The sequence below is a fragment of the Rhinolophus hipposideros genome (genome assembly GCF_964194185.1).
Source record: "Rhinolophus hipposideros genome assembly, chromosome: 11".
Lineage (NCBI taxonomy): Eukaryota > Metazoa > Chordata > Mammalia > Chiroptera > Rhinolophidae > Rhinolophus > Rhinolophus hipposideros.
Genome location: NC_138057.1, coordinates 71,421,726 through 71,435,929, shown reverse-complemented (window position 1 = coordinate 71,435,929; position 14,204 = coordinate 71,421,726). Strand labels below are relative to the sequence as shown.

Below are 14,204 nucleotides of genomic sequence, written 5' to 3'. Positions count from 1 at the left end.
GCCTAGGCCTATTTAAAATAAGTGCATTTCACTGACATAAGAAGGGGATACAAATCCTGTTGAATCGTGCCGTACCTGTTCCAATTCTACAGTTCAGCAATGTCCCTTTATGACATCACTTATACTAAACAGAGGTGGTCAAGCAAGCTGTTGGGGGAAACCTAGGAAAGAATATGCTAAAAATGTTAAGGGCTTCTTGACAATTGCCAAAGAAATGGAATGAATTCTTTCAATGGACAGGCCAAACAGGTGGTGATGGCTTTTTTCAGCATTTTTGAGGGAGAAATTAAAAAACAAATGAGACCATAGATCGTATTGACTCATGCAGAATTAGGAGACCTATTTTGGGACTGTGTACCCAAACCTGCTGTATACTGTATGCAATCCTGCGAAGGACAATTTAAGGGATCTTTGAGAACATTTTGGCTTCATCTAATTTGTAATTTTTAAAAAAACGTGTGCCTCCAATTTAGAACCTAATCTCTGGCTTTAAAACTTAATTCCTAGGGGCAGACGGGTAGTTCAGTTGGTTAGAGTGCGAACTCTGGGCAATGGGGCTGCCGGCTCAATTCGCACATGGGCCAGCAAACTGCACCCTCCGGAACTAGAATGAAGTCAATGAGCTGCAGCTCAGCTCCCGGGTGGCCAGATGGCTCAGTTGGTTGGAGCGCATCTTTTCAACCACAAAGTTGCCAGTTGGACTCCTGCAAGGGATGATGGGTTGCGCCCCCTGTAACTAACAATGGCATCTGGACCTGGAACTGAACTGCTCCCTCCACAACTAAGATTGAAAGGACAACTTGAGTTGGAAAAATCCCGGAAGGACACACTGTTCCCCAATAAAGTCCTAAAAAAACAACAATACTTAATTCCCAAGTAAGACATACTCCACTTACAAATCTTTTTTTTTTTTTTCAATCATAAAACAAAGATTTTAGTTACAGTGTTATGACCTTTGTTTTCCTAGTTATATGATTTTGAACTAAAATCAGTATGACATTTTGTTAATTCCTGAGCCTCAGTCCCTTCACTGCACCATTGAAATAATATTCCTATCCTACTGGTTATTATGAGAATTAAAGGAGTTAAAATAAATGTAAAAGTTCCTTGCGTGTAGTCGGCCTATATATGTTAACTTTCTTTTTCTTTGACATGATTTCTACTCCCGTTCCAAGCTACATCCTGAAGCAAAGGTTCTGTTTTTGTAGTTATTGTTGCTGCAACTCTTTATTTTTAGATTTTATCCAAGGGCAAAATCGTTCACTTTGGCACAAGGGAGAAACTTCCAGACTCCACTTATCAAAGTATAAACATTCCAGTGACACAGAACATGGTTCCTTCAGTCCGTCTCCTCGTCTATTACATCGTCACAGGAGAGCAGAGAGAAGAATTAGTGTCTGACTCAGTCTGGTTAAATATTGAAGAAAAATGTGGCAACCAGGTCCAGGTAAGCCACAAATTATGTCACAATCAAATTTTCTTCTCAGTAAAGGAGTCTGCAAACATGACAACCTATGAAATTTTGTCCCATACAAATGACCTTTTCTTTTCTTTTTAAATGACCTTTTAGGTTTCTCTGCTTCCGAGTGCAGATACATATTCTCCAGGCGAGCAGCTAACTCTTAATATGGCAACTGAGTCAGATTCCTGGGTGGCTTTAACAGCAGTGGACAGTGCTGTATATGGAGTCCAAACAAAAGCCAAGAAGCCTCTGGAAAGAGTTAAGTAGTGTATGGCCTTGGTTCCTGGTACGTGAGGTAGTGCTTCCCAAAGTGTGGCCCCCAGGGTAGTTTGTGGGGGAAGAACTAACAGAAGACTAGACCTGATTTTCTATAATCTATAATATAATCTATAATCTAACAGTGATTCTTAGGAAGGTAAGACATCCTCATGTTAGTCCTCAAAGCACAAGTCCATCCTTTCTATTTCTCCAAGTGTAAGTTAAACACTTTTAAAAAAACACACCATCATAATAGCAATTATAGTCATTGAGCAAAAGTGCCATTAATTGGGAAGATTTGAGGATCTGGGTGATGGGAGGAGGCTTTATAGTAGTAGCAGCACTAGAGAATACTAAATAGGCGACTTCTGGGGGTTGTTTTTGTTTTTTTCACTTTCATTCAAATTTGTGGCACAGAAGAATTTGAAAATGATGAGTTCCTATTTACCTTCTCTATGCTCTGCTACTATTTTCTAGGCTTGAATTTCTTTGAACAAGGAAGAAAGAACTGTGAAACTGTGAAGTTAAAAGCATTCAGAAAGGAAATGACATTTGGGGTGAAAATTAAAACTGAAATAAGGCTCAAAACAAGTTCTCATTTAGAATCTAGAGCCCTCTTCCCCAAAACAATAGATTTTTTTTTTGCTTTAAGCAATTTAAGTATTAATTTGTTTGCTAATTCACTCATTCATACATTCAACCATTTCCTTTTTTTTTTTTTTTTTTTTTTTTGGTGGTGGGAGGAATGTTATATTGATTGCAGCATGCATTCTAAGTACAAAACACCACAGGTCCGTTTCTAAGAATCTCCTCACCAAAGTTTAGGACAGGTTCTTGATTTAATTTTGAATAGGTATACATTTATAAATACAAAGGACAAACTAAAGGAATGAAGTTGGGAAATTTGGACTTTGGCCATTTGACCAAATGAACGGCCTGTGTATTTCATAGATTTGTTATAATCATGAAACAACTTGTACCTTTAGTTCTTTAGAGAAATGATTTATATACCTGACTTGGCTCAACATTTTGCGTTTCTGAACAGGTATTTCAAACTTTAGAGAAGAGTGACCTGGGCTGTGGGGCAGGTGGTGGCCGCAATAATGCAGATGTGTTCCACCTGGCTGGACTCACCTTCCTCACCAACGCAAATGCAGATGACACCCAAGAAAATGGTAAAATGCTCAGCATTTTTAATTTGTTCTTAAATTGATTACTGACATTTATATCAATCATCTGTCTCCTGTGCATCGTTTTTGTTTGTCCTCCAGAATACTCTCTACACTGATCTTAGAATGACACGACTATGTAACTCACCTGCATAGGTTTCGTTAACCTTTAAGATAAAGTATACATCCTTTAGTGTAGTACTCAAAGCCTCCCATGATCTTCTCTCCAACTCTCTTCAACTATTTCTCATCCTGCTCTACCTTATCTTACATTTAAGCTACTCAGAACTAAGTGTGGTTCTTGGGTGGCCCAGTGTTGTTTTATACCTTTGGGCCTTTCCACATCAGAACTGCTTTTCCTCTTATTAAGCCTGGAAAAGTGAGTGTAAGAATTACCTCTTCTGTGAGGCTCTTTCCCACATAGAATTGATCATTCTCTCCTCCTTTAATAGGGAGAATATTGTAAGGGCTAAATCTATTTATAAGTAATATAGTCGCAGTGCATCACTGCACATTCTTATACTTCATTTTATGTCTTGTCTCAGCCACTGCACTGTGAGCTCTCTAAGGGCAAGGACCACATCTTAATCATCTTCTTTCTGTGGTTTAAAAATTGTTCATACGTATACTTGATACTATTATTTGTAATAATGTAGCACAAAGAACAAGTAATAAAAACAGCATACCCAACGAAAACTTTGCTGGCTCCAAATACTTAGCTATTTCTCTGTCGTCAGTGGATCAAAAAAGTTGCAGGATTCAAAACCAAACTCAGATCAAACAAGTCAAACTGTATGAAACTAGATCGTGAGCTCTTCTAAGATAAAACAAGTCATATAAGATATGTAGTGTGCAAGGCCTAGTTGAAAGGAGGCCCTCAATATTTGTTGAATGAATGATTTGTGAATGTTTTAAATACTTAAATAATTTCATGGAATTTTTTTTTTTTTGAGATTTTGTCTCCTTTTTTCTTTCTTCTTTGTATTTATCTTTTTTTTTTTTTTTAAACAGACGCACCTTGTAAAGAAATTGTAAGGCCAAAAAGAATGCTGCAAAAGAAAATAGGCGAACAAGGTACTCTAAAAGTTTCAAGGTTAGGGTAATATCATTCAAAAGCTGGAGAAAATTAAACATTATCTAATTTCCCCTAATTCAAATAGAATAGGTAATAAGAAAGATATGTACAGACATCTAGTTCACCTCTCTCAGAACAATTAATCCACATAAATCCAATAGTTTATTTGCCATAACTTTAATCTGAGGAAAATAAGTCTTTATTATTTATATCTCTAAAATCTAAAAGATTAACTTATATTTGTCAAAAATGTTTCCTCTCTACAAACTTCATCTAGCAATTAAAATCATATTCTTCCATTTTATTCTGAAAAAAATCCACAATTTGATAAACTTTGGGGGATACTTGGAAATCTATTTCTTCTATTTCATATACAGTTAATAGTATTCTGGATTACTCTTTGGAAAATAAGTCTAATAGAAATTATTTTAAAGCAGTTATTTAAATGGAAATATGATAATTGGCAATGTTACAATACAAAGAACATTGAACTGGGCTGGGAGTCAGTGACCTGAGTTCAACTAATAATCATTCTTACAATACTATCACCATTCTGTGCATTTGTATATGAGTTATTTTAATTCTAACTTTCATTTTAGGTTCTAAGGATATGAAAAAAGAGGGGACACATTAATTTGAGCACTTACAATGAGGAGTGATGCCACTAGTGAAGGTCCACAAACTATATCGCATAACAAATATTTGAAAAAAATAGGACATTTAATTGAAGAATAAAATACATTATAGTGATGATAGCTATCTTCAGACACTTACGGGCTCTCTGAGAGTTAACTTATTGTAGTCAAAGGTTGCTGACCTCAAGGAGCCAGTTTCAAAAGTTAATATTTAGCTTAGTTGCAGGAAGCCCTTTAACCATTTAGTGTGAATCGTAATGGACTATTACGTGAGGCCACGTTCTCCCAATTCCTAGAGTAGTTCCCAAGGGTGGCTGGTGAGCCAAACTAGCCATGGCTGTTGTGGGGTGGGAGGTCACGGTGCACTAGAAACAAAGTACCCCCGAGATCCTTTCTAATCCTGAGGTATTATGGCTGCGTAATCAAGGGCACTTGTGTTATTACCATTTCAGTTGCTAAATACAAATATGCAATATTAAAGAAATGTTGTTTTGATGGAGCCCATCGTAATGATTATGAAAGCTGTGAGCAGCGAGCTGCCAGGATTACAGTAGGCCCAAGATGTGTCGCAGCTTTCAAGGAATGTTGTAGCATCGCAAACAAGTTCCGCGCTGAAGAGTCTCATAAACATATGCAATTGGGAAGGCTACGTAAGTTCGACATTTTCTATCAGAATTCTCCCCAATATAGGGAATTTTGTGTAATATTATGCTAAGAAACATAGCTTTCATGCTCTATTTAAAATTGAAAATAGAAAAGATAACTTGTAAATGCCCATTAGAAAAAAAATCTATTTTCATTTTTGGGACTCAAAAGAGGTATATGTAATACAGAGCAGAGTACACTTGTCCATAGTCAAGACCCAGAGCAAGTTTAAAGCTGAATCATTCTATAAACTTGAATGATTGTTTATCCTCTCGGAGCCTCAGCCTCCTTGTTTTCAAAGCAAGAAGTTTGGGCCAGATGATTTCCAATATGCCTTTAAGTTCTAAAATTCTATGGTTCTGTGATATCACAACCATTAAAAATTCTGCTTATACCTATGCTGACCAAATATAGCAAACGATTTCTAAATCTAGCCTAAGGCTAAGCATACTTATATAAAAGTTGAAATCTTATTTCAGTTTCAAGCACAATATATATTTTCAGAATTTACTGAACTCTCATTAATATATTTTCAGAACTTTTAGGGCTTTTGTTTCATTTATATATAGTCAAAACAAAAGAGACAAAAGCAGAATGACAGCTCTTGTTTTACAATCTGTTTTGCTTAATAGTATATCTCAAACATCGTCAATCTGAATGGATAAATTTCTGCAAACATAAATTTTTGTGGCTAGTTACCAAAACAATGTTATTAGATGTATTTAGGTTGTTTTACTTATTTCAAGCAGCATTTTCATGAACAATCTAGTACATATACGTGTATTTTTCATTGTCCAATTTTTCAACTATCATCGTCTGGTTTGGCTTCAGCTACATGGAGCTCGGTCTCTGCAGCTTCTTTCTAGTACTCTGTTCCTCATTTTAGACAGTTTGGCCTTCCCACACTCCCATGTGTGTTGCTGCAATTCCACAAGTGTCTGCATGGGCTCTTCTCGCTGCCCTGCTGCTTGTAAATTGTTTCCAGAAAGTAAACCTAAACAATCTTCTCCCTTCTCTTAGAGATCACAGTCCTGGGTTACTTATGCTCTAGTGTCTGAAAACTGGTTTATAGGTGTATCTGGTGTTCTTTCTTTTTTTTTTTAAATTAGTTCATCTTGGACAGGAGCAGAAGTTCTGTCCATTTTTATTAAAGGAAATACAAATAAATTTCTGAGCTAAAGCAGAGAATCACATAAACCTCCTTTTACAATATAAGCATAATTATTGCAATTATTTGTGAAAATGCAAATAACTTTATAGACTGATTAGCATTGTGTATAATCTCAGGAACACTAAACATTTAGCAATGTAATAAACAAATCATTAAAAACATTTTTACGCTTTATTTAGTCAAGGCAATTAGTGGAGAAATCCTAATAGTTCTATTTTGAAATCACTAAACACAATGTTTCATTGACCTTTCAGAAAATGCTTGTTATAGGTTAATGTCCATATTTTAAAATTTGGCTCTAAGTAGAATTTATGTTGTTCCTCCATAATCTAATATACTTTTTTCTCCAGATTTACAGACCCTACCAGATACCAAACCAGAAATAAGGAGCTATTTTCCAGAAAGCTGGTTATGGGAAGTTCATCATGTCTCCAGAAGGTATTATATTTCTTTGACATGCCTCTGAAAATGTGAGAAAATACAAATATTATGGCCCCAAATCTGGAGACTGCCCATTTCCCAATAGTTTATCCAAGAGTTAAGATGATACTATCATTTGGCCAAGATTTTTTTTGCTTCATTTTTTTTTTTTATTAGTGCTTTGCTCTAGTAATTAGTTCCAGGGCAGAATTAATTCTTGTGGTAGAAGAATTCTATTCCATTTAATCTTATTTCACTTTAGTAAGCATTTACTGAGCACAACTGTGTGCTACATACTGTATTAAGCAGCCGTTTTCATTCTGAAATATCTGTACTATAAAACAAATGTTAAGAAGAAAGGTTCTTTTTTATTTTTGTTAAAGTCCTTTATTCAACACATTTTTTATGGCATGCCTACTCTGCACTAACCACTGAAAACAGTGATAAATAGTGCCACGTCCCCGAGCATCACTTCCTCGTGGGGCTCAAAGCACTGACTTTCCAAGGAGCAGTCAAGGCACTGAGTCCCGAGCCTTGTATCAGTCTTCTAACAGGTCCTCTAGTCTCTACCCTTGTCCCCTCTAATTCTTCCTCCATAGTGTTGTCATTTCAGCTGACATTGTCTCTTGGCTAAGTATTTCCTCGGTGTGCCTCTCATCACTGTCCCCCACCCTACCAGTGATTGGATAAATTACTCCTCCCAATTAACCTTGTTCCATGTGTCACAGTATTTATTATAATGGCCTATTTACCTGCCCATTTTCCACAATAAAATGTAAACACCTCCAGGGCAAGGACTTAATTCACATTATTGTTTTATATCTAGGACTTGGTATAGAGTGGCTTATAGAGACACTAAAATAAATGTGTTGAATCAATGTACATTGCCTCTGAATATTTTTTAATGCTTTATTGGTACAGTTATTACAGTGCATTGCAATATATTTACTTAACTATTTTTTCCATTAAACTGTAAACTGCTTGAGAGCACTTACAAACATCTTATAAGTGCTATCTACTCAATGCTTAGTGCTATGTCTGACACAAAGTTGGTGGACAATTGCTGTTTGTTGAATGAAATAAATAAATATATAAGCTTAATCTTAATCAGATATTTTTAGTTATGTCTGTTTTGTTATGAGCAGTGTTAACATGCATTACTTTGCTTCCCTATTTTTGAACATACTACGCAATTAACATAATTTTTCTTAGTTTTATGTTTTGAATTTGCAATGTTTCAAGGTCATCCTTCTGAATTTCAGTTCTCACCATACAAGTGAAATATCTAAAAGCATTAAACAAGTAAGAAAGTTACTGAATATATTTTTCTTGCTTGATTTTTCCTTAATACCTGATTTGATTTCGTTTTGTTGTGATTTTTTTTCTTTCTTCTAAAGTAATATGAAGCAAAAACCCTGTTAATGAATGCTGTCCAGTTGAGTTAATCAATGTTTCACTGTATTTGAATATCAACATTTTAATTTTCAGAAACCAGTTGCAGCTTGTTCTACCTGATTCTCTAACAACCTGGGAAATTCAAGGTGTTGGCATTTCAAACAGTGGTAAGCAATTTTAAGTTATATTCATTTAAGGAATGATTTGATTACCGAAATGAAGTTTTTTATTATCATCTATTTAGTTTACCTAGGACTTAAGTGGGGACGTTTTAAAAAACATTCTTTTTAATGTATTATGAAAAGACTTAGATATGCCCACATCTTTGACCATATGGATTTCTTCCTTTGCTCTTCTATCAATGATCTTTTTATAAATGCTGATGTCAAGTCCCCATTTTCTTCTTTTTCCTTTTTCTTTTTTTTTTTTAAGGTTTTGCTTTGCCTTTTAAAACAGTTTATTTATTTATTTTTTTATTGGGGAATATTCGGGAACAGCGCATTTTTCCAAGGCCCATCAGCTCCAAGTCGTTGTCCTTCAATCTAGTTGTGGAGGGCGCAGCTCAGCTCCAAGTCCAGTTGTCGTTTTCAATCTTTAGTTGCAGCCCACCATCCCATGATGAGAATTGAACAGGCAACCTTGTTTTTGAGAGCTCACGCTCTAACCAGCTGAGCCATCGGCTGCCCCTCCAGCAGCTCAGCGGCAGCTCGTTGTCTTCAATCTAGTTGTGGAGGATGCAGCTCTCTGGCCCATGTGGGAATTGAACCAGCAACCCTGTTGTTCAGAGCTCTTGCTCTAACCATCTGAGCCATCCGGCCGCCCTTCTCTTTCTTGAGTAGAGTTAGAAATAAATGTGTGACTTCTCTCCTGGACTGATGCCCCTGTGTGGTGATTTAGTATAGATACTTTATAAATAACTTTAGGATTGTTTTTATTTATTTGTTTGCTACTTTTTGTTTTTACAAAATCTTGGTTTCTACAATCAAAATGTTATACCCATTAAATGGAGTCAATGGTGAATATATAAAAAGTGAATTGGTGCTTTAGTTGAAAAACTCATGACCTAAATAAAATTCAGTGTTTGTTGGACAAATGAAGTTTTTCTGTTAATACCAATAATTATTGAAATAAAGATTGATGAGTAGAAAATTCAAGGACATGGGGTGATGAGGAAAACATGATCTATTTTTTTCTTAAAGCAAAGCAAATACGAGACATTTTAGTACTAATAAAGTATTATGGGAATTCCCTAACATGTTTCTATTTTGCTTTCACTTTGGGCTGAAGGTATATGTGTTTCTGATACTGTCAAGGCAAAAGTGTTCAAAGATGTCTTCCTGGAAATGAATATACCATATTCTGTTGTACGAGGGGAGCAGATCCAATTGAAAGGAACTGTTTACAACTATAGGACATCTGGGCTGATGGTAAGTAGATATTAAATAAATGGAAAAAAGAAGAATTCTCTAACATCCTGAGAATTCTATTAATGGAATTATCACACATACAAAAAAATAAAAACTCAGCTCAGTTCTACAATGTAAACTAATATGACCCAAAAGGCTTCTTTAATTCCTGTCCCACCCAGGGTTGTTTGTGTTTCCAAAGAGAGAAGAGAAACCTTGCATTTTTGAGGAATTCCTCAAAATTATTTGTTGAATGTTGACATTCTTTCTTGTTTTCCTGAGTGATTTTTTTTCTGAATATTATGGATTTATTCTTTTGGGTACAGTTCTCTATAGCTCACTAGATTTGGGAGGGGAGATGAACAATGTTCACTGTTTGACTCAGAAATTGGTAGCTACTATTATTATTTCCACTGCAAAGATGGGGAAATGGAGAATGAAAGAGATCTTGCTTGCAACCTGCTCTTGTCACACAGTAAGAGGCAGAGTCAAGATTTGAACCTAGGTCTTTCTGGAACCAGAGTCTTGGTGTAAAGTGGGGTACAAGTGGGAAGTTAGGAGGTAGGATTGGAAAATTAAGTTGGGGACATATTGGGCAGGACCTTAAGAGATGGAGTTTTCAGTTTTTCATAAAACCATTTGTTGAATACCAAAGATGAGCTAACAGACACAAAGACAAATAAGATACACATAGTGCCTAAGCCTAGGGCTCCCACTGTCTAAAATACAAAGAGACAGTGTAACATAACAAATGCTATCGAAACAACATGAACAAAGGATTTCAGTGGTTTCACACCTGATTTAGTAGGTAACAGTGTAACTAAGGTAAGACATTTCTGAGCAGTGTTAAGCTTTCTAGACATCCTTCACATTGCTAAACTCCACAGCAGTGTGTGTGTGTGTGTGTGTGTGTGTGTGTGTGTGTGTGTGTGTATTTTAGAAAATCTGAAATGAGCTTCCTTCTCTGCCTTAGAATCTAAGGAATTAGTTAACACTTCAAAAGGATCAGGGGAGAGTGTGTCCAGATGAACACAGTCAGAGCATACTTTCCTTATCATGAAGTGTTTTGATATAATTGTTCACTGGTGATATTTCAGTTCTGTGTTAAAATGTTTCCTGTGGATGGAATCTGTTTGTCGGGAAGCCTAGTCACTGACCATCAGGGAAGAAAGGCCTCCAGATGTGTGTCCCAGAGAGTAGAGGGCTCCTCCAGTCAGCTGGTCACCTTTACCGTGCTTCCCTTGGAGATTGGAGTCCACAACATCAACTTTTCACTGGACACTTCGCTGGGAAAAGAAATCTTAGTAAAAACATTACAAGTGGTGGTAAGAAAAACATGTTTTCTGTGGTTCTTTTAAAATCACTTTTTGCATTCTGAAAAAAAAAACGATCAGCAACTTATGCTGAAGTGATTCAGAAAGAGACAGAGAGAATGCTGATGTAAATGTAACAAAATGTTAACATTTGGGGAAATGTGGGTGGAGGCTATCTCAGATCTTTTTTGTACTATTCTTGTAACTTTTCTTTAAGTCTGAAATTATAATTTAAAAATTTAAACAGAACAATACTTGCTTATTGTAGGAAATATAGAATACTGAAAAATCACAGAGAACAAAATTAAAGTCACCGATAATCTCCACACCCAGAGATAATCTGATTTTAACAATTTGGTATATAGCCTTACAGGTTGTTTCTCCCCCAATACATTTAGAAAGTGTGTTCTTGAAATCTATGTGCCAGACATTATACTAGGCACCAGAGATACAACAATAAATAAGACATAGCCCATGTATTTATAGTTTAGAATTTACAGTCTAGAAAAATTTCTGTTTTATGAGTAAATAGGCCAAAAAAGGAAGAAAGCTGTCATTTATTAAGTACTATTTGTCCAAACAGTCTGTTGAGTGTCTTTATATTACCTTATTAAGATTAAGATAAGATTCTTACCAAGAGTCACACAGCTAGTTAATTACAGAGCTGGGTCTTCCTAGGTCTTCATTCTCTGAGTTCTCTTTTCAACCATGAAATTCACTTCAGTGAACATTTATTCACTTATTTTGGCTTGCTCTGTGCGTCCTTGCGTGGTGGTGACACACCCAGGTTGCCCGGGTTTGAATCTTGGCTCCACCACTTCCTAGCAGTATTGGATAGCAGCCGTTGGATAAGTTTTTTTTTTTTTAATTAATTTCAGGTGTACAAAACAATGTACTAGTTAGACAGTTACACCCCTCACAAAGTGATAACCCCTCGCCCCAATCTACTACCCCTCTCACATCGTACACAGCTGTTACAGTTCCATTGACTCTATTCCCTATGCTGTACTCCACATCCCATCATTATATATAGTTGACATTCAACATTATTCAGTTTCAGCTTCAGGTTTACAGCACAGTAGTCAGGCATCTACACTGTCCATGAAGTGGTCTCCTGGATAAGTTTCTTGATCTCTCTGTATGTCAGTTTCCTCACCTGTCAAATGGGAGTAATAATAGCACCTACTTCATAGAATATTTTTGACATTAAATGAGCTAATATATACAAAGCAATTGCGTGGTTTATAATAACTTCTATTTAATTGTTTGATCTGATTGTTATGCAGATAGCCAGAAAATCTTATTCCTACGTGTATACATAAATATTTAAACATACTTTGCCTTCTCAAAAAAAAGAGTGTTTTTTACTTGGGAAAGTGGTTAAGTTGATCCAAGAATTCAAGTCCTATAGGTTTAATTATGTTCTTAACTGAATGTTTTCTGCCTTTATTTTAGCCAGAAGGTGTCAAAAAGGAAAGTCATGCTGGTATTACTCTGGACCCAAAGGGTATTTATGGTAGGTAAAATAATTTTGTATTTTATATGTCATCTTTTGCTCTAGAAATTAGTATATATTGTAACCTGAAACACTATTTTTCAAAATGTTAATAACCAGAAATATCCAGTTCATTGCCATTCTTGATAGTATGTGTTGTACTATGATCTGGATGGGTTTAAAACAAAGAAAAATAATTCCACTAGTTTTAAATGCAAAGCATTGAAGTAGTAATACTTGCATGACTTCCCTTATATATTAATCATTTTCTGTCCATCACAATAATAATTATAACATTTTCATTGAACCATCATTCAAAAGAACACAAAAGAAAAAGTTTACATACTTACTTAACATGCTTTATTTGAAAACACAATAATGTTGATTAATTGCTTTGTCAACTTTTCTTCATTGTTCCTCCTTCCCTGCTTTTCCTTCAACTGAGATATTCTGAATCTTCTCAAAGTTAGAATTTTGCAAACATCTGAGCACTTAATCAGGACGTAAATACATTATCTGTTTGTGAAATATAGAATGTGCTCAGTTAGCAATTTTTTTCAACAAAAAAGACTTCCGTAGTTCTTGTTAAATGGTTAAATTTTACCTTATTGTTGCATTGAATTGTTTTTCTTTTCTTTCAGTGATATAGCAATGGGGATAAAAAAGATTTACCTACAAATCAACTCCTCTATACTCAAAGTGCCATTTTCTCTGAGAAAGCAAAGAATTAAGACCTTAACATTTTAAATTAGCTGAGTATCATAAACTGAACAAGGACGACTTCAACAAAGTAACAGAAGAAAAAAATCCATTCTATGTACATATATCCATACGCTAGTGTTTTTCTCTAATTTGGTCTTCACACAGACTTCCTCCCAGCTGTGGGGATTTGTGGGAAGAGTTAACACAAGTTCTGAGGCTTTGGGCCTCATGCGATTACATCATGCCTTAGAGCCATAGCGTCCTTTGGCCTCGCCTCCTTTTCACCCTTGTGCCTCATACTGACATTATTGCAAACAGCTTTCCAAAACAGCCCTGTCTTACCCATCTTAGGTGTGACCATCAGGGCCACAAGATGGGAATGAATGATCTTTAATCTGGAGATAGATCTCTCCATCAAAAATCTTGATTAAAAAAAAATCTATGGCTCTTTCCATTTCCAAAAGTCACATCACAAAAGTCATGTGACTTTTCCCCCTACCATTTTAGACAACTTAGATTCAGGTCTCTTTGTTACTTTCTAGAATGCTAAGTAGGATAAAGATAGCAATCAATTCTGTCTAGTTCAGAGAATTTATTAAATACTTCCAATACTTATATGTTGGAATTGCTATACCAGGGTGATACTTTGTAAAGTTCAGCGTTTGTGTTTTTTTTCTAAAGATTTTATTGAGGAAGGAGAACAGGACTTTATTGGGGAACAGTGTGTTTTTCTCAGGACCCATCAGCTCCAAGTTAAGTTGTTGTCCTTTCAGTCTTAGTTGTGGAGGGAGCAGCTCAGCTCTAGGTCCAGTTGCCTGTTGTTCAGTCTTAGTTGCAGGGGGCACAACCCACCATCCCTTGCGGGAGTCGAACCAGCAACCTTGTGGTTGAGAGGACGCGCTCCAACCAGCTGAGCCATCTTGCTGCCAGGGAGCTCAGCAGCAGCTCAGCAGCAGCTCGTTGTCTTCATTCTAGTTGCAGAGGGAGCATCTTGCTGGCCCATGTGGGAATTGAACCAGGAACCCTGTTGCCCAGAGCTCATGCTGCAACCAACTGAT

At 36.1% G+C, this 14,204-nt stretch overlaps 1 protein-coding gene across 3 annotated transcripts in view; it reads left to right on the top strand.

Annotated features, from left to right (window-relative positions):
- C5 (complement C5) overlaps positions 1-14,204 on the top strand; it is a 91,159-nt gene that overhangs the window by 42,745 nt on the left and 34,210 nt on the right. For 2 of the 3 annotated variants that reach the window (XM_081067727.1, XM_081067726.1), the window contains 10 exons: positions 1,238-1,447; positions 1,571-1,720; positions 2,766-2,895; positions 3,901-3,963; positions 5,052-5,249; positions 6,766-6,853; positions 8,324-8,397; positions 9,518-9,657; positions 10,734-10,961; positions 12,405-12,465. In XM_081067727.1, the coding sequence (XP_080923853.1) occupies positions 1,238-1,447; positions 1,571-1,720; positions 2,766-2,895; positions 3,901-3,963; positions 5,052-5,249; positions 6,766-6,853; positions 8,324-8,397; positions 9,518-9,657; positions 10,734-10,961; positions 12,405-12,465 (1,342 nt within the window). The remainder of the gene's footprint in view (positions 1-1,237; positions 1,448-1,570; positions 1,721-2,765; positions 2,896-3,900; positions 3,964-5,051; positions 5,250-6,765; positions 6,854-8,323; positions 8,398-9,517; positions 9,658-10,733; positions 10,962-12,404; positions 12,466-14,204) is intronic. The other variant, XR_013994562.1, reaches the window with a different exon arrangement.